The sequence below is a fragment of the Pseudorasbora parva genome, chromosome 7, assembly GCF_024679245.1.
Source record: "Pseudorasbora parva isolate DD20220531a chromosome 7, ASM2467924v1, whole genome shotgun sequence".
NCBI classification, from domain to species: Eukaryota; Metazoa; Chordata; class Actinopteri; order Cypriniformes; family Gobionidae; genus Pseudorasbora; species Pseudorasbora parva.
In genome coordinates, this window is record NC_090178.1 from 32,672,816 (window position 1) to 32,693,365 (window position 20,550).

At 36.7% G+C, this 20,550-nt stretch overlaps 1 protein-coding gene across 1 annotated transcript in view; it reads right to left on the bottom strand.

Annotated features, from left to right (window-relative positions):
• Positions 1-20,550, bottom strand: part of LOC137083817 (serine/threonine-protein kinase 31-like) — a 46,543-nt gene that overhangs the window by 8,269 nt on the left and 17,724 nt on the right. Inside the window, exons 17-24 of the mRNA XM_067449767.1 lie at positions 18,777-18,908; positions 18,480-18,581; positions 17,395-17,475; positions 11,182-11,307; positions 10,677-10,796; positions 10,477-10,563; positions 8,859-9,008; positions 8,590-8,715 (exon numbers count right to left, since the gene is read on the bottom strand). Of these exons, the coding sequence (XP_067305868.1) occupies positions 8,590-8,715; positions 8,859-9,008; positions 10,477-10,563; positions 10,677-10,796; positions 11,182-11,307; positions 17,395-17,475; positions 18,480-18,581; positions 18,777-18,908 (924 nt within the window). The remainder of the gene's footprint in view (positions 1-8,589; positions 8,716-8,858; positions 9,009-10,476; positions 10,564-10,676; positions 10,797-11,181; positions 11,308-17,394; positions 17,476-18,479; positions 18,582-18,776; positions 18,909-20,550) is intronic.

Here is a 20,550-nt window from a genome sequence, read left to right on the forward strand (position 1 = left end):
TTAATATGTCATTGAACGCTGATGTTTATCATCACTCAAGCTGTTTAAACCTTTCAACTGATTTCAAGCATTATTATAACAGTAACATTTCATTAAATTTAAAACAATTACCAGCATATCATAAAACAAGTAAAATGTATTTAAAAGAGCAAATTATTTTAAGTAATTACATTAATTACATCAGACTTGTAAGTAAAAAATACTTTATATAACTTAACAGGACAAGTTACATTTAATTATTACTTTGTCAATTTTACTCCGCATAGTTCAGTAGATTTCCATATCTGTAAAATTTACATAAAAAAATATTAGAGCAAAAACTTGCCAAATAAAAATTGAATAAATTTGACTTATTGTGTTCTCAATGTATTGACAAAAAATGTATAAACCAAAGACTGAAACGACTTTTAAACATTTTAAGTAGCATATTTCTGAAATATTTTTATCTTGTAAAAAATGTAGGCTAAAGAATTATACATCATTGTTGAATTTCTTTAGCCTTGAAATCTAGACGTACCCTAGCGGCAGCAAATCTAATCTCCCCGCGAGTGTCGTCTAGCAACTCTCAATACCCTTCTGAGTTGTATTCCTCACCATCTGGACGGGCCAATCACGTCGTGTATAGAGTCGGCGGGCGGGGCCATAATGACGACGGCCGAGTTGCGTTTGCGTGCTTCTAGTAAACACAGAAACTGGCGAACAGCGGCGGTCTTTCGAATCAGCTTTGGCCGCGACTCTGGAAGACTTGTAGTCAAGCTTTTCTCTGAGAAAAGAACAAAGAACGGCACTGAAGTCATTCTTAAGAAGGGAAGATGTGTTCGGAGTTTAGCCGACCGGATACGGCGAATGTTTAACCTGTCAACAAGCTCTGCTTCACCTTCGTTGCTCTGGTTGGTTGTAGCGCTATCCTATCGCGTGCAGAGGGAGTTTGAAAGACAACCGTTTATCCCGCCCCTCGGATTGAGCCCTGTCTGGTGAGTTTCCAGACCAAACATCTTGATGTGGGTCTGGCTTGTCAGGCTAGAATTTCTTTCCATTACTTGGAAAAATAGGACTCTATTGCTTCTTTAAATAAGAATAGTTTCTTTAAAAAAAAAAAAAAATGTTGATCCTTGTATAACTTGTAAAGAAATATTATTGCTAACCTATGTTGGAGGAGAGAATGTGTAGAATGGCTTACAGTAAAATTAAACTGAACAATACAAAAACAATGGCATTCCTATTGTACTGTGTTCTACCTGTAGTTTTTTTCATAATGACATCAATAGTTAGTGTTTTGATAGAGTTTTGACGGAATGATTACATTTTGAATTTGTTTTGCTGTGTTTTGATTCCATTGGTTACATTTTGAAATGTAGATTTTGGCAAGTTTTTGCTCTAATATTTTTTTATGTAAATTTTACAGATATGGAAATCTACTGAACTATGCGGAGTAAAATTGACAAAGTAATAATTAAATGTAACTTGTCCTGTTAAGTTATATAAAGTATTTTTTACTTACAAGTCTGATGTAATTAATGTAATTACTTAAAATAATTTGCTCTTTTAAATACATTTTACTTGTTTTATGATATGCTGGTAATTGTTTTAAATTTAATGAAATGTTACTGTTATAATAATGCTTGAAATCAGTTGAAAGGTTTAAACAGCTTGAGTGATGATAAACATCAGCGTTCAATGACATATTAAACAGATATTGGAACTAGCAGTTATATGCATAGATAGTGTAATCTCAGTATCAGAACACTTGGAAAGCCTTTTAAACTTAACAAAAACCTGAAATAAAATTCTGAAATGTTTAAAATGTAAAAATATTTTTTCAAAACAGTTATCAAATGATGGCAACCCTCGTTATTAAATAATGTGCAGTACATGCAACTAATAGAAATGTAAGTGTAAAGGTTGCACACAATGAACATTTTAGATGTCACAGGGTAAATAATTAAAAAAAAGCAAGTCAATAAGGCATATAAATGCCTATGAACATTCACAGTACAAAAAAAGAAACAAGTCAACCAAGCAGCTTGTTTTTCAAAGAGCTTGCTTGAGCAGCTTGTTCTTCAACTTTAGGAGAGAGCTTAAGTGTATCAAGGTCCAGAAACGGATTATTAAAAAATAAAAGGTTCAATCATTTGTGATTATTTTATGAACAATGTCTGAGCTTGTTACAAACAGTATTATTACAGAAGTAGAGGCTTTATACTATATTTAAAGATTGGACCATTAGCTCTTCATTTGTGACGTACTGTTTAAGCATTTGTAAATAAGACTGGAAGAAACCATGATTTTTGGTATTGGCTAAGCATGTGTGAACAGAAAATGTATGCATTTTAGAATTATTTTAAATGACTGGATATTGTGGGAAACCAACATGGATTGTGTTAATGTGTGGTAAAAACAGAAGGTCGTTGCGCGAATTGTGATTCGAGTTTTGGAAAATGCGCCTACAGATTGTGTGCTACAAGTACCCGCATGTTAAAAGTCCTACATGTCACCAGAGAGAAGTGTATAATTGTAACTCAGTCCAGTTATGATTTACAAAACAAAACAAAAAGCAGAAATTAGATAGTCTTGAAATTTCTTTTTGTGCAGACTTTTAAGATAATGCTAAGATGATATTTTCAGTTAAAGACTTTTACTGACATAGTCATATTAATTTGTCTCAAGTAAAATTAAAACACAATGCGCATATTTTAGGTAACACATCAATAATAATTTTAATGTTTTTCAAAAAATACAAACAATTTTAAACAATATTCTACAATTTGAGTGAATTATTATTAAGTTTGTAACATAGAGGGGATTGAAATTGGTTCCAATAAACAAAAAAACTAAGATAATGTCAAGTAACACAAAATAAGGAACATTACAATTACAATGTAATTGCTAAAATACTGGTTTTACTGAAACGTATTAATATTTTCAATACAAAGGACTTAACCATGTAATACGCCAATACTGATTGATTGATTGATTGATTGATTGATTGATTGATCATTCAGTATCACTCAACATATAACTCAGCTTAAAGAACATGTTTATTAGCGAAAAGGTAGCGTGCAACATAGACATGTCACTCCACAAGAGGACAAGACTCTTTGTACAGCATTCGAAAGGGTAGTCCTCTGGAATTGGGAAGTCATTATCAGAGTCGGAATCACTGCTGCTTTGAAGCCAATACTTTGAATTTCGAATTTCAGCCTCCTCATAACATTTACGCAACTTAAGGCGGTTTTGTTCATGTAGCGTCTTGTTCCTGCAGGTTGATACGAGTACGTAATCATCAGGCTTTGGTTCCTTACTGTCCTTTGTCACCTTGTACCTCACATTGGGCGTCGCTCCATCCCATTCGTTTATGTAATAGGTTTTACTAGCAACCCCATTAAGATCGCTCCAAACACGGTTGTAGAAAAATTACCAGTCTTTAGCGGGGAAAAGCACACAAGGTGTCTCCGATGTAAGTTCTTCTTCAAAAAATTCCATGGCGTAGAGTTTGACCGTGTGTGATGTCTTGTCAAAAACAAACCCCCCGATATAAACGTCACCTAGCAGAAATTCCTGTTTGACAAAATCTTCATCTTCATGAAGAAACTTGGTCAAATGGATCCTCTGTTTTTTCTGTAGTGCGTAAGGAAGGTTTTCTACCGTTTCAACAGAACTTCTCGTCGGTGTTACACCCAGCAAAGATGTTTCAGTAGTCATTGTAACGCTAGAGTTGCAGACCGTTTCCTAACTTCTTTAAATAGGCCTACTAAATTCTGTAGGTAGGGGCTGTAGCTTTGATGTGACTAACAAGAATGTGGTGCTTTCGATAGCCATAAAACACCAGCCGCTTTAACACACTCAGTGAGATTAATCATGTCGCAGCTTCTAACCCCTGTTCTGTGGATGGTAAACGTAATATTTCAAAAAGATCAAGACTCGCTATTCATGTTGACGCATTATGCAGACAGACCCCCTAAAATAACATAGTTTAATTTTTTTTATGCTGTATTATGCCTGTTTGACTCTGCTCAAAGTGTAGTCTTTGTTTGTTTTTAGCACTTTGAGATTTTGTTTAATATAAAGTGCATTATAAATAAAATGTATTATTATTATTATTAGTCTTCGAAACAAAATGTAAAACTGTCCTCTACTGGCAGGGAAAAATCTACTTTACAAACTTTTACAATAGATCAGAAGAAAGGATTTCTGTATTATGATTTCATTATAGCTGAATGTCTCTTATCTTATCCGCGGTAAACATTTGTGGTAAATTGTGCACGCGTACTAATTGTTGCATAAAGATTATGCTTGAATTGACCTAGAACCTAAAACAGGAACGGGTTATGTTGATGCGGTATTATCGCACTAACAAATCGGACGGAATTTTTAGCACATCTTGTTTATTACAACCGATGTGTCGGACGTCAGGGTCAGACGTCGATGATAGTTGACGACACGTCACAATCTTTAATGTCAAGTGGGATGTTGAAAGAAACGATTCGTTACATAATTTGAAATGTCGGTTTGTCAAAAGAGGATTTTGGTCACACATTTAAAATCATCCAAACCTCATGCCTATCCGGTGGAGTAGTAAAAATCATTATTTACAAATCCAAAATAACAAACTTTCACAATTGCTTGTGAATGTTTTTTTCCTAAATTGATTATAAAATGATACTTTCGTAAATGTACTTCTCGAACTACATAGAGATTTGTGCGTGGATAAAACGAGCATAAGTCTAATGTTCAAAATGTGTCTATAACCTTTTCAAGAGAAGTGTAACTTTGTTTAACAAGCGCAAACTTTAATGAATGCAACAGGCGTATATGTTTCAGCTGTAGAACAGCAAGACTTACTTTTCACGGTGACGGTTCATGTGATTCCTCATCGTAGATGAGACTGAGACTGTAGTGACAGTAAAAGAAATATCACTTTAGTCAAACACTGTCAAATAGAAAGACTGTCGTGTCATTTCTTAATTTTCATTTATTCCTATAATGTTGATGGTGCTCAAAGAAGAGCCTTTGTCAAAAAAGTTCAACAAACAAAACGGTCATCTGAAATTTAACTAAATATGACAATCACATCATCAACAAACATTGTGATTCTGCTGTTATATTCTTCTAGTAATTCCTCTAAAATGTCATGATACCTACAAAAAATAGTTAAATAGTCAGCATGTGTAAAACGTACTTGTTTGGTATGAACAAAGTTTTGTGTTCTAGGTGAGAAAAATTCACCAAGATTAGGTTTCAGGAGTGTTGCAAAACAAAATGTTTTCCCTGTGGTTGTGGAACATTGGAGGTGAATCGTTTGAAATGTAGGTTTGTCAAAAGAAAACAAATAAGTTTAGTCAGACATTTAATAAAAATGCTTAAAATGATTTGCACAAACTTGCACTGACAACGACCAGATAGGAATCTTTACCTAAAAACAAATACCGCCGGGCAAATAAAATGTGAAGAGTAATCTTGATCATACGACTAAGAATAGACAATGGGGGAAAAAATGTGTATAGCAATAAAGCGGACATTTTTTTCTTATACAATGTCACTGCTTTCTTACTCTAGGCCTCTTGAATTTACGCAGAGTTTTGTGTCCCACATAATTCCTACAAAGAACATGTTTGGATTGTATCCGTATAGGGAAGAAGCAATGACAACAAGCTAAGAGTGATATCGATTCAATTGTGCCAAAAATAATAAAGGAAAAAGACATAAACAGTTGAAATAACGCATAACTTAGCTGGACCGGGATGCGTAAGGCAATAGTAAAGAATATTAAAAATGGTAAGTGTGATAGTAGCGTACAAATATTCACAAGTGAAAGATAAATATAATTGTCTTTGTTTGATAAGAAGCTTCATTTGGATCATTGTACTGCATGATTGCTACATGCCTGATGTGATACTTTAAAAAGACCTAGGCCTATTCCAACATCACAGAGAAAGTATTTTTTCTAATAGTGTGTCAAAAGAGAAAATAATCTGGTTTTGTTGTATTTTAAAACATTGCTTTTTCTTAAAATCAAATGTATTTGGTAGCGTGATTGTCTTGTTTCACAATGTATTAACTACATTTTTATCAGGCTAGTAAAAGTAGCATGAAACTTTGCAGAAATAGGAAAAGTACATTTTATAAAACAAAACGTACCAATTAACGGCTTTGTGTCAGAACACAACGGATATGTAGATGCATTTGGTAAACTTTTTCTTCAAATGTTAAACTAGTGTCATACAGTGTTTGATTTTGCTATCTTACATATGTAGTGTATCTTACAGTTGTGTGCATTGCAGCAAACATTATTGTCAACTAGGAGTTTAATTGATATTGAAACTTTGTAGAACTAAGAAAAGTAAAATATAGATCCATGGGACATGTACCATCTTAAAAATGTAAGTTTAATTGTAAGGTTTTTAAGCACACTTTTAAATGTTAAAGATTCACTCTGTGCTGTTTTGTGAATAACAACTGAAATGAATGACTACCTTGCAGGGTCTGCAAAATCGTTGGGGTCAAAGGGCAATCTCCCTGCTAGTCATCCGCTCTCTCCAAAGTCTGTTCATGCTGACCAACAGACAAACTGTCTCAACAACATGGTTATATTTTCAAAATTCTACACATTTTGAGTAGATAACTGATAGTATATTTTATCTAAAGTGTATGTTTCCACACTGATGAAGACCAGTTTGGAAGACGCAAGAAAAGTAAAATCATATGCGACTTACAATCCTAGATCACGGCCACCATAAAATGTTTGACTATTGTAGTAGTAGTATAAGATATGACCGGTTAAGATGCACAGACTCTCAGCTCTAACCCCTCCCGTCCAGAGAGGGTCTGAAGCATTCGCTTCATAGTGGAATACTCTGGGAGGATCGGAGGGTATTTTGGCTTAAACTATTTGCTTTTTATCTTCTTCAACTCTCTAAAAATGAAAGGTATTTTTATATTTATTTATTTTTTATATTTATTATTATACTTAGCTAAAACTATAACTAAAAGTGTTCAAATAATTTTAGTAACATTTGTTTTTATTCATTTAAAATAGAGAAAAGTTAATTTTATAGAACCAATTACTGTGTTTGTGTGCCTTTCAGGTATTCCCCTGATCAAAATTTGACCCATGAGCAAAACAGCTTATAAATTATATTAATTAATTAATTATTTAATTATTTTTTAAAAGATGTGGAAAGTTAGATGCAGACTCTCTAAATATTATGATTATGATATTACTAAATAATATCTCTATATGATTTTTTGTGAACCCGTTTCATACATTGCGTTGCTTCATAAGCAGTATGTTTTTTCTTAAACTCTATAAACATTTAACGCGTGTCATGACCTGTGAGGCCCTATAGCCCAACTCCCACGGATGAGGTACGTTTCAAAAGGGACGAATAGTGCCATATATTAGGCGAGATCTGTAGCGGATGGCAACAAGGTGTCAGGAATACACACCCACAAACCCCAGCCCATGGGTAAGAGAGGCTGCTTCGGGAGACATTCAGGAAATAGGATGCCTACATGGTATGGGAACTTTGTTTAAAAAAAGATGTGGAATGTTAGATGCAGACTCTCTAAATATTATGATATTACTAAATAATATCTCTAAATGATTTTAGTTTGAACCGTTTCATACATTGTATTGCTTTATAAGTAGTGTGTTTTTACTTCGACTCTATAAACATTGCTCTATAAACGAGTGTTTTTTTTTGTGACTCCATTTTATTTAAAACTGAAATGGTTGGTTCATTATTGTTTTTTATTAAACTATTTTATAAACATTCAACTTTTGCGGGGTAGATTTTCGTTTATATTATTTGAAAAGAAGAGAATGCTTGTGTGAGATACACTTGACAGTTTTTTCACAGTACAGCATGATAATATGGTATGAGGAGGAGGAGGAGGGTCCTGATAGCCCGAACTTCAAAGGATAAAACTTTCCGTCACAAATATATATCATACCCTCTTCAAAGGATAAAACCATCAGTCAAAACATCATAAATTACACCTGTAATCCCCATCAACCCCGGAAGGTCAAAGGGCACGTCATAAATTATACCCGTAATCCCCATAACCCCCCAGAAGGTCAAAAGGTCCCGTCATAAATCATACCGGAAACCCCTCCATGACCGTGACCCCGGAAGTTCAATCGGGCAAAAGGTCAAAAGGTCAAAGCCATAAATCTTTTTGTCATAAGCCGGATCCTATTACTACTACTGCGCCCTGTTCTGAACTAAACTGCCAGTGTAAAACTCCCTTTATTTATATTCTTAAAATGAGAGAAATCACTGCTTATTCTGAAATTTTAAGCTTAGGCTTAAGAGACATGAACAAGTTCTTTGATAAACATCTGTGACCTTTGATACATGTCTAGTCTTCATGCTGTATTATTTATTAATATTGAATAAGAATGGTTTCACTAATAATACATGTATATTTGCATAAAACATGCATATTTGTCCATACCCATGTTGATAAGAGTATTAAAAGCTTAATTTAAATTTAATTTAAGATACATTTACAAATGATAAACTTGAATGATAGGCTTGACAGCCCTAGAATGTAGTAAATAAATTAGCAAGCAAGCAATAGTTCTACCCAGAGCATGATGCCTCCAAAGGAATACATATCAGTGGCTGGGGAAGGCGGCCGACCCTGCTTCAACTCTGGAGCCACCAGACTGATGGAACCAGCCACCATCCCGCTGTCAAACACCCTCTGTTCCTATAGAAAAGAAGAAAAAAATATATTCTCACAACTATTGTCTGGGGTTTAATAATCCATAAACCTAAAGACCAGGTCGGTTTTCATTTTGTCCCCCCCCCCCCCCCCCCCCCCCCAGTTGCATTTTATTAAATTTCACTTACAGGTGTCTTTGTGAAATCGTAATCTCCAACAATGCCTTTCTCTCGGCCGATGGCAAACACGTTACTGGGATGCAAAGATGCATGAGTAACAGATGCTGCATGAAGACTCTGCAGCCCCAGAGCTACATCCTTCATCACCTTCCTAACCTCCTACATCACAATAAAAATAGGACACATTATGCAAGTTTCGCCACTAGAGGTAGCCTATTCAAAACAAAGGTTGATGACGCCGTGAATGAGCGTTGAATCATGGGAGTTGTATTCTTGACTCTTCACCTCCACAGCAAATGGAAAGGAATCCGACGGACTCAGGCAGAAATCATGTCAATGAATGAGCGAATGTATTAAAGTGTTACTAATGTTAACTAATGTTTGCTCGGTGGCTGGTATGAGACATTTGTTGCACTTTGCAGTAATCTAGTTCAATATTAGAAAAACATAATAATAAAAACAGGATGACACTGTATAGCAATGATTAGTTTTCTGTTGATACATGTATATCCAACAATTGCTCACCAGTCTAACAAAATAAATACTATATTAAAGGTTTAGTTCACCCAAATATGACTACCCTCGTGTCGTTCGACAACCGTAAACCCTCTGTTCATCAAGATATTTTTGTTGAAATCTGATGGCTCAGAAAGGCCTTCATTGACACCAATGTCATTTCCTTTCTTAAGACCCATAAAGGCACTAAAGACGTCGTTACAAAGCCCATCTCACTACAGTGGCTCTACAATAATTTTATGAAGCGAGAATAGTTTTTGTGCACAAAAAAACGAAATAACAACTTATATAGTGATGTGCCAATTTTAAAACAAAGTATCGAACCATTATGAATCAGTGTATTGATTCATGATTCGGATCACGTGTCAAACTACCAAACTGCTAAAATCACGTGACTTTGGCGATCCGAGTCCTGAATTGATTCGTTGATTCATAACCGTTCGAATTTTTGTTTTAAAAAGGCCCATCACTATAGAAGTCGTTATTTAGTTGTTTTTTTGTGCACAAAAACTATTCTCGTCAACGACATTAGGGTCAGTAATTAAAGCGTCTTTGGTGTTTCCATGATTTCTACGGAAATTAAGGGCAGAGCAGATATGACATCACTGACTGACGACCATAGACTGTAAAAAATATGGACGTGATTGTGACGTCAAATTAGCCGTATAGACCAAAACCACAATTTGTACCAGGCTATAAACATGTTTTTTTCTCCTGTAAAGTTGGGATATTTAACATGGGGCTCAATGATATTCTGCTCCCTTCTGGAGCCTGTCCCTAGTGGCCAGTCGATGAATTGCAGTTTAAGCTACTTCTGTATTGGCTTCAACAGAAACTGGAGAAGGTTGCTGCTTGCTGCTGACGCAATGACACGATCTGTAACACTAGTTAAAAAAATCGTTAAAAAAGTAAAGGATGCACTAAAATTAAAAATCTATCAAATAAATATTAATCCTTGATATTAAAATTCTATACTTTTTGTCTAAATAAAGACTCAATTCTATTTAAGATAAAGTAAGATTACGTGCATTTGAATAATTTTATGTTAATCTGTATGCATTGTAGACAAGTGGTAAAGTTTGTCAAATATATTTGGAAGTGCTGCACTCACACAAGAGGACAGTGGGGAGGATTTCTGAATGGCCCTGAGACTTCCATTAGAGTAGTGTGGTACCATGACGTATGCCAGAGGATCAGACTAGATAGAACAGAAGAACAGATATTACGCATGAGCTGGTACAGAAACATCACCAAAAAAAAATGTACTGCTAAATAAAGATAGAAACAAGTATAGTAAAATATGAAGAGAACTTTGCCGCAAAACAGCGCCAGAAGAGGAACAGCTGTGGCCGGATTCTGCTGCTGTGCTCTGTGATAGTGAGCAGCTTGTTCAAGCATCTTCACCTCTGACTCTTCATCCACAGCATAGCACTGCAAACAACCCAACATCCTCAGAAACATACAGCAATATACAGCGACAACTAAATGTGTTTGGATACTTTGGCCATACATGAATGTCACTGAATTAGGTTAAAAAAAAAAGGTTTGGAATAATTAAGATTTTAAGTCTCTTATATTCACAGAGACTGCATTTATCTAATCAAAAAATACAGTAATAATAGTTATCTTGTAATATTTTTTACAATTTAAAATAACAGTTTTTATTTCAATATAATATAGATTTCAGTGTCACATGATCCTACAGAAATCAATCTAATTTAATTCTAATGATTTGTTGCTCAAGAAACATTTATTAATATTATCAAAACAGTTGTTCTACTTCATATTTGAAGGAATTAATCCCATAGTAACTGACCTTCAGGACTACTTTCTGCCCCTGGAAGTCTGTGCTAAGAAGAGGTCTCCTCCCACTCAGGTCTCTCATTGGCTCTGCGTCAAACATGTCTCTGTCTAAGCTCTTCATTAACAGTCCTGCAGAGCTCTGAAAGCACACATATGCAGAAAATTAAAGAATATCCCTCTGTTCAATTCTTCATTCCATCCTAGTGAATATTACATTGAAACACTTCTTTGGAATTGCTGTCAGAACTGACGACTTATTACAAAAAAAGTACTATAAGTACCATAAAGAACAATACTATATCTGTACTATTCTAGCAGTAGCGGCTCCTGACTGTAAATTTAGGTAGGGCAGATTCTGGGTCTTAACACTAGTTATGATAAACATTTTGTAAGCTTTATATTCTAATCGCTGAAAACATCAGACACACTTTTGGCAGAGGTCTAACATCCTTATTCAGCCTGACGGTGGCGCTCTAATGTTTATTGACAGGCACACATCTTAGTATTGCCTTAATATAGTATTTACTGCCTCCAAATGTTGTTTTAGAATGTTACAAGCTATTGTAACCTGTTTCCTGCGGTCAGGAAAAGAATGTATTTTCTCTTCTCAGAACAAACATAAAACAAACACAATAGAATTATATACAGGCTAGTCACATTAGCATGTTTAAATTTTCATTAATTTGATACAAACCTAATTTTCTTTTTCTTTTTTTATCTAAAAAATCTTTTTTTTTTACAAGATGTAATATAAAGCCATTTAGATGGTAATTGCTCATTTGGATGTCCGTATAAAAACATGTGCATGCCACCTCAGTGATAAAACGTTTGCATCTGGATGGCAATTTATTCACATACGACCCTGGGAACATGCTGCTCACACGGTCAGTCGAATGATGGTCTGCTGTAAATAAAATGTCGGCTGGAATAATAAAAATAAATTCATATTTAATTTAAAGGGGTGGTTGCATGCGATTTCACTTTTTTAACTTTAGTTAGTGTGTAATGTTAGCCTAGAAATCTAGACGCACCCTAGCGGCAGCAAATCTAATCTGCCCGTGAGGTTCGTCTAGCAACTCTCAATACCCTTCTGAAATGTAATCGCCAAACTCTTCCCGGGCCAATCACATCGTGTATAGAGTCGGTGGGCGGGGCCATAATGACGACGGCCGAGTTGCGTTTGTGTGCTCCTAGTAAACACAGAAACTGGCGAATGGCGGCGGTCTTTCGAATCAGCTTTGACCGCGAATCTGGAAGACTTGGAGTTAACGTTTTCTCTGAGAAAAGAACAAAGAGCGGCACTGAAGTCATTCTTAAAAAGGGAAGATGTGTTCGGAGTTTAGCCGACCGGATACGGCGAATGTTTAATCTATCAACAAGCTCTGTTTCACCTTCATTGCTCTGGTTGGTTGTAGCGCTATCCTATCACGTGCAGAGGGAGTTTGAAAGACAACCGTTTATTCCGCCCCTCGGATTGAGCCCTGTCAATGGTGAGTTTCCAGACCAAACATCTTGATGTGGGTCTGGCTAGTCAGGCTAGTGTAATGTTGCTGCTTGAGCATAAACAGTATCTGCAAAGTTACAGCGCTGAAAGTTCAATGCAAACAGAGATTTTGTCTTTTAAAGTTATGGCAGTTTATTGTCTACAAAAACGGACGGTTTGTACTAAAACAAGCTTCTTCCCGGGTTGGTGACATCCTAAACCCTTGCTAGTCACCGCAGATGTGACTTCTGCCGGTAATGGTAATGGGCACTTCAGCCAATAAATATACATGAAACTACATTTGGCCATTTAACTAATCTAAGACCATTGCGTTTTTCGGAGGGATGGGCTTCATAGAAGCAGGAAGCAAACGAGCCATTCAAAGGACAGTGGAAAAAGAGGTGTGGAATAAAGGTAAAATATAAGAAAAAAAAGAAGTATTAAGGCATTATATACTGCGCCCCATAAACACAACCAAGCCTAGAAAAAAAACACGGAACCACTCCCTTTAATGATAGGAAATTATTCATATTTAATTATTCAAATCTTCTGTTAAAAAAATTAGAAGATAGGATGTCATTTTAAAAATGTGGAAATGAGCAGAAATGTGTTACTCCAGACTCTTATTTACATGAGGTAACCATAATTCTTCTAATTTAACATATATAGCAATAATCAGTGCTGTAATAAAAGCCCATTTCAAATGTTTACGTGTTTTTACGTGAAATCACTATTTTGTGCTGCCATTTAAAAAAAAAAAGTAGCCTTAAACAAATAAACTTCTCTGCAGAGCGCTAGTCACTGGGGGTGGGGGTGCAATTCACAACGCTCGTCAGGTAAATGAGTGAAACACACACAAAACACACATTTTTATTTTTAACTCATATGTCATTAATAGTGGTTCACTTCCGCGTTTAAGTGCGATTGCGTTCACATCAGCAGCGAACCGTACCGCAGTTCACATGAAACGAACCCCAGTCCACCTCTTTAAGCAGACTCGGGTGCGGTTCGCGGGTGGGCACACCGAGTTCAGGAAGATCGTTTTGATATCATTCAAATGAACTGAACCCTGACGTCAATCGAACTCGGGTGCGCACCAAGATTGCTAGTGTGAAAGAACCCATAGCCCTGTCTGTGAAACCAGGCCATAGTGTTTAATGGGTATTTAATATAGAGCCCTGCACGGGCCTCAAATCTAGGCCCTAGCCCGGCCCTGGCCCGAGACGCTGAGGCCCTAGCCCGGCCCGTGTCCGAGAGCTTATCAAAATTCTCGGCCCGAGTCCGACTGGAGCCCGTATTTTTATTTTATTTTTACATTGGTGCAGCCATTAAAAAAGTTCTGTTTTGTTTTTAATGTCAAATTAGTTATATTTCGTTTCGTTTCTTTATTAAGTTAATTTAGAAAAATGTTTAGAGCATTTTTTTGTTTGTTAAATTAAAGTTTAAATTTTTTTTAAGTGACGACCAAAAGCGGCCAGCGGCCGACAGTGAGTTAACCGCATATTTAATCGATTTAGTCTCTCAAATCAACTCTTGACTTTAATAAAATCCATAGATACAAAACACTTCAAGCATCACAATGTAAGTTAATTTCGCCAACTATTACCACCACCACCACAGTAAAAGGCATTTTTGACGAGCTGAGGCAGGCTGATTCTGCTCGCGGCTCTCGCAAACGGAGCTAAACAATCTAAAAAAAATAAAATAAAATAAAAAGAACATGCAGGTTGTCTTATAGCCTAGCTTACACCTACGCAAATGAATATAAATCCGATCTTCAATTCCGGGGGTATATGCTCATTTAACAGAGTTTACAGCAACAGAAGCAAACGATTCAAGATGCATTTTATTCAGCAGCTCATTTCAAATTCAAAGACCACATAAGAGAGCGCGACCTAAGCGCACTGGTAAGATCATTTAGTCTCATTCATTTTTATTGAAGATGATTGTGTTTTTGAGCATCTAAGACTTATTTTAAGTTTCATTTACGGCCATTTGCGTTGGCTTGCATTAGTCATTTGCGGCGATGCGTGCAGCACCATCATATCTATCTGACTACAACATATAGCCCATAACACATTGTGACACATAATGACATTTTCATGTTTACAAGTCTGTAGGTTAACATAAATGCCGATATAGGCCTAATTGTAATAATAAAAAACAACATAATTATCGATTTTGAAATATTAAACCAGTCAATACAGAACAAAATATTCTGTAGCCTTTTGCCGTCAATACCATGGATATGGTATGGGCCGGCTACTGCCGACGTTGTCTTTGCAGTATCAATAGACAATATATTTATATTTAACATGAAGTATAGGGCTATAGGCAGCGCCATCATATCTATCTGACTACTATGTCTATCATATCTATCTGACTACTAGCCCATAACACGCTCTCACACGTTTTTTTTTAACTGTTTGCCAGGAGTAAAATGTATACATGTGGTTTAAACAACTAGATAGGCTACATTTACATTTGTCCGGTTTCGTCTGAAATGCTTTCATCCTTCCGAATTGGTTTGTTTAGTGATCGGACTACATTGATAGCCCTGTACATTAATAGCAGCAGACGCCCCACGGATGACACGCAACAGAAACGCCACGCTCACACCACGCTTGCAGTGTCTCTGGCCTTAACTCTAGCAGCTGCGCTGAAGAAACGTGCGCTGCTGCTGCTGGCGCGGACTCTGAACACTGTGCGAGCCATCTTGACAGTCGCGTTAGCTATTATGGTCTCGTGTTCACCAGCACAGAACATCTCATTGTTCCTTTTAATTAATCAAATAAATATAAAAAGAAGGAAAAGCCTAAAAAAAGGCCCGAAGCCCGGCCCGCGTTTTAGGTATGACATGAAAATTGTTTTAGGTATGACATGAAAATTGGGCTCGGGCATAAATGCAGGGCTTTAATTTAATAGGCCTATCATTGAAATTGTATGTGATGTCCATGCATTGATCAGATGGGCTTCAACATTGATCGTGACACATGCGGCTCATATTTCAACACTCAAAGCCATGGCTCCCTTCCTAGACATTTGAGGACAACTTTACTGATCAGCAGATTCAATGGCCCTCATTTATCAAAAGTGCGTACACCAAATTTCCAGCGTACACCTTGTGTACACCCAAACCCACGGTGACTTTGAGATTTATCAATATGGACGTTGGCGTACGGCACGCTCAAATCCTACGCCAGCTCAGGAGGTGGTGTACGCACGTTTGAGTTAGTGTGAAAATGCGCAGAAAAACAATTCCTAACACCACAAAACGCACTGACAAGATATGCTATATGATCCACTGTTAAAAACCACAACAACAACATTCAGTGTTTATTTTTGTGCAACATGAACGTCAATGTTTAATTTGTGTGGCTTTACCAAAGCGTTTGATTTGTAGGCATATGTATTCCTCCAGTTGCGAGCCTGTGCGCTTTATCTGACGTTTCAGGCCCGCCTGGCCCGGCAGCTGCGCACGGACTGGGACTAAAATAATTCAGACTGACAAAATAATAAAAATAACATTCTACTTTTAAATAATAATAAAATCAATAAAAACGACACTCTTCTTCTAAATAACAAGCGTCATTAAGAATAATAATCATAATAATAAGAAGAATCTTACAAATCGTCATGTAGCCTAATTATTAATGTGAATGAATCTTACTCCACATCACATCATCATCACTATTGTACACCCCAATACATGTGCCGTGATACGAAATTAAATGCTAATTGTTTCAAAACGTGCTGTAAAATAATGCATTGTGATGGATGGTAATTTATCATCCAAACAGCTATTTAAACTGCTGGAGTGCGCTTCTCAATCTCCACACTATTAACAGTACTCGTTATTTGTGTCCATATTTTGTTTTTGTGGGTGCCTTTAATTCCACTCTTTAAACTCCCAAATAAAACAATTTGGTTTTTTTCCCACTTCCCTGGTGATCTCGATGGGCGCATCTCAATCATCTCACAGTAGTCAGGGCACTGATCAGGGAGTCACCCCATTGACTTATGCCCTAATCAGTGCCCTGACTAGTGGACTAGTGAGATGATTGAGCGCGCCCGATCTCCACGTCGGAGAAGTTTCGCTTCTTTGCCGTCTTCCGTGTGTCCATGGCGTAAAATGAGGGTGTGGGGGAGGCGGAGACTTGAATATATAGGGGCGTGTTATTCTAATGACGATCGTTTTCACCCGCGACATTTATCAAGGGCAGGTATTGCGTACACCTCGATTGCAGAGGTGCGCACAGCTTCATAAATCAGGCGGTGAGAGGAGTGTAAGCATAATCTTACGCCAACATATACGCCCGTTTCTACGCAAGATTGATAAATGAGGGCCAATATGTTTAGGGTTAAGTGTAGGGGAGGGCTTTAGAGACAAGTAATAATGACCTAATGCAGCATTTATTCATGATATTACAAAATATAATTAATAAATTAAACAAAATAAAAATTAATAAAATATAAAATACATTGAATATGTTATTATTGCATACTGTTTATAATATACTACAATATTATATTGTATCCGACACTATTTGCACTAAGTACAAGCAGCATCTAAAAACTATTTACACTTAGTGCAAAGAATATACAGCTATTTTCTATTAGTATTTTCTAAATAGCATCTTTCTCTCTTTGCACTTAGTGTAAACAGCAGCTGCCTAGTTTTAAACAATGTACATTTTTAGGCAAAAATAGAAGCTTGTCGTTACTGACAAAACAAGTACTTACCATATAGGCATTGATATCAGCATCTGGAAAGATCGTTGGTAACTCAGGAAAGCCTCCTTTCACCAGGTCACACAGCACTGTCTGCACATTAGCACATTATGGACATTTCAGGCATTAGATAAAAAAAAGGAACTTTTTTTTAACCAGCCACAACCTGACCTTCATTATTTACTTAACACCTGATATTTTAACATATTCAAAATATATAAAACATAAAACATATTCAATATATACAATGCATGTTTTTATTTACTTGTATGTTTTAAAGGTCCCGTTCTTCGCGTGTTTTCGAAGCTTTGATTATGTTTACAGTGTGCAATATAACATGAGTTCATGTTTCGCGTGTAAAAAAAACAGTATTTTTCACACAATTTACGTATCTGTACAGCGCTGCTTCCTCTGTCCTAAAAACGGCCTGATAATTTCCTTGTTCTATGAAGTCCCTCCTTCAGAAACACGTAACGAGCTCTGATTGGGCCAGCGCTTCCTGTGTTGTGATTGGAAAGCAGCTTAGCGCACTTTGCCCGGAAAGGTCCCGCCTCTTACCATAACGGGGAGATGCAAGCGCTGAATGCGCGCTCTTCTCCACGTGGGAGAGCAACAAGACCACGCCCCCTATTTTGTGTGTTCTTGTGGGCGGAGGGTTAGTCAACAAACGGTTCTAGTGACGTCATTACATCCCTGCACTTCCTGCTGTAGTCCAAACCGGCCGTTCACTGTAGGCTTTGAAAGGGAACTTCTGTTAAATAAAATATCTCGCTTCGCATTGAACTTTGAGCTTTATAATTTTACAGGTATTATTTATGCTCTAACAGCAACATTTCACACTAACTAAAGTATGAAATATGGAATCGCGAAGAACGGGACCTTTAATTTAACATGATTCAGCATTTATATCCCATGACAAACCACAGGCATAAAGCCGTAAACAGAATTATATCATTCTTTGCCTTTCTTAACTGTGTTTGTGTACTACGATTCAAATCCACAAACCAGAGGAACAGATTACTTATGTGTTCATTCAAAGAATCTTAGCTCAGCATACTCAAAGAATGTGAAAGATCTTTATACACATCCAAACATACATATTGCTTCTTCTCATGGCTGATTTCTTGAAAAAGAGCATTCCTCGTCTCAGCGATCTCCTCCTTCTTCTTAAGAATCTCTGGCAGGTCCAGCTCTTCTGCCTGAAGGAAACTCAAACTGATTTATTGATCATTTGCATTGGATGCAATCAGCATACATTTAGTGCAAGATCAAAATCAAACCAATAAACCAACATTTAGCCTCTGGTCATCTGAGATGTCAATGCTGTGTTCATTTTGTGAACTGTGGCCCCACCATGTGGTTTCTCAGAGCACATTAGATAGGACTGTTCTCACCTCCTCCATACAGCTGACCTCGACCAGTTTCCAGCGCAGCTGAGATCGCAGGCTCCGGATGCGCTTCTTTACTGCAAACAGCTCATCTGCTTTCGGAGTGCCGCTCTGCCACTGCTTTAACTCCAGCTTTAACTGCAGTTAAATGTCATAGCTGTGACAACTGATAAATAAAACTGACCATGAAAATCATCATGCAGTGTATACACTAAATATCAAGTAGGACAACCGTTTTCAACATAATAATAAATGTTTCTTGAGCTTCAAATCAGCAAACTAGAATGATTTCTGAAGTATCATGTGAGGCTGAAGACTGGAGTAACGATGCTTAAAATGTAGCTGTGCCATTACAGGGATAAATTACATTTTAAAATATATTTAAATAGAAAAAGTAATTTTAAAATGTAATAATAAATCGCAATAGTAATATTTTACAATAATACTCTTTTTACAGTATTTCTGGCTCAAATTAATGCTTTTTTGTTAAGCAGAAGAGAAAAAAAAATCAACAAGCCTTTGACAAGTCCTCTACCTGTCAGTTACTTCCTACACACTTGATCAAAGCCTGTTTACCTTCTCTATCTGGTATAGTTACAGATATTATAAATTATTTTCTCACCTCGGGTGTTGCTCCTTTCTCTTTAAAGGTTACTGTAATAACTCCAAGACTCAAGAAAGCAGGCGCTAACCATAATAATTTTCCCCAACTTTCGCCTAATTTCCAATCTACCATTTCTTTAAAAATATTGGAAAAGGCTGGTGCATCTCACGTTCATGCTAACCTTTTAAAAAAAATGACCTGCTTGAAAAATTTCAGTCTGTTTTTTGTCCATTGGATAGTACAGAGCTGATTCTGGACTCTTAACTAGACATATTCTACCTGATCTAAGTGCAGCCTTTGATCACATTTCTCATAAACATCCTTTAGGTAAATTATACTCTATAGGTGTCCCTCTCACCTGTTTTAGGCCCTGTTCACACTGCAGGAAAAAGTGGCCCAAATCTGATTTTTTGGGGGTCAAGTGACCAGGTCAGACATCTTCAGAGATAGTGTGAACACTCAAATCTAGCCCAGATCTGATTTTTTTTCAAATCAGGTTCAGACCACATACAGGTCCTTCTCAAAAAATTAGCATATTGTGATAAAGTTCATTATTTTCCATAATGTATTAATAAAAATTAAACGTTCATATATTTTAGATTCATTGCACACCAACTGAAATATTTCAGGTCTTTTATTGTTTTAATACTGATGATTTTGGCATACAGCTCATGAAAACCCAAAATTCAAAACCCCCAAAAATCTAAAAAAATTAGCATATTTCATCCGACCAATAAAAGAAAAGTGTTTTTAATACAAAAAAAGTCAACCTTCAAATAATTATGTTCATTTATGCACTCAATACTTGGTCGGGAATCCTTTTGCAGAAATGACTGCTTCAATGCGGCGTGGCATGGAGGCGATCAGCCTGTGGCACTGCTGAGGTGTTATGGAGGCCCAGGATGCTTCGATAGCGGCCTTAAGCTCATCCAGAGTGTTGGGTCTTGCGTCTCTCAACTTTCTCTTCACAATTTCCCACAGATTCTCTATGGGGTTCAGGTCAGGAGAGTTGGCAGGCCAATTGAGCACAGTAATACCATGGTCAGTAAACCATTTACCAGTGGTTTTGGCACTGTGAGCAGGTGCCAGGTTGTGCTGAAAAACGAAATCTTCATCTCCATAAAGCTTTTCAGCAGATGGAAGTATGAAGTGCTCCAAAATCTCCTGATAGCTAGC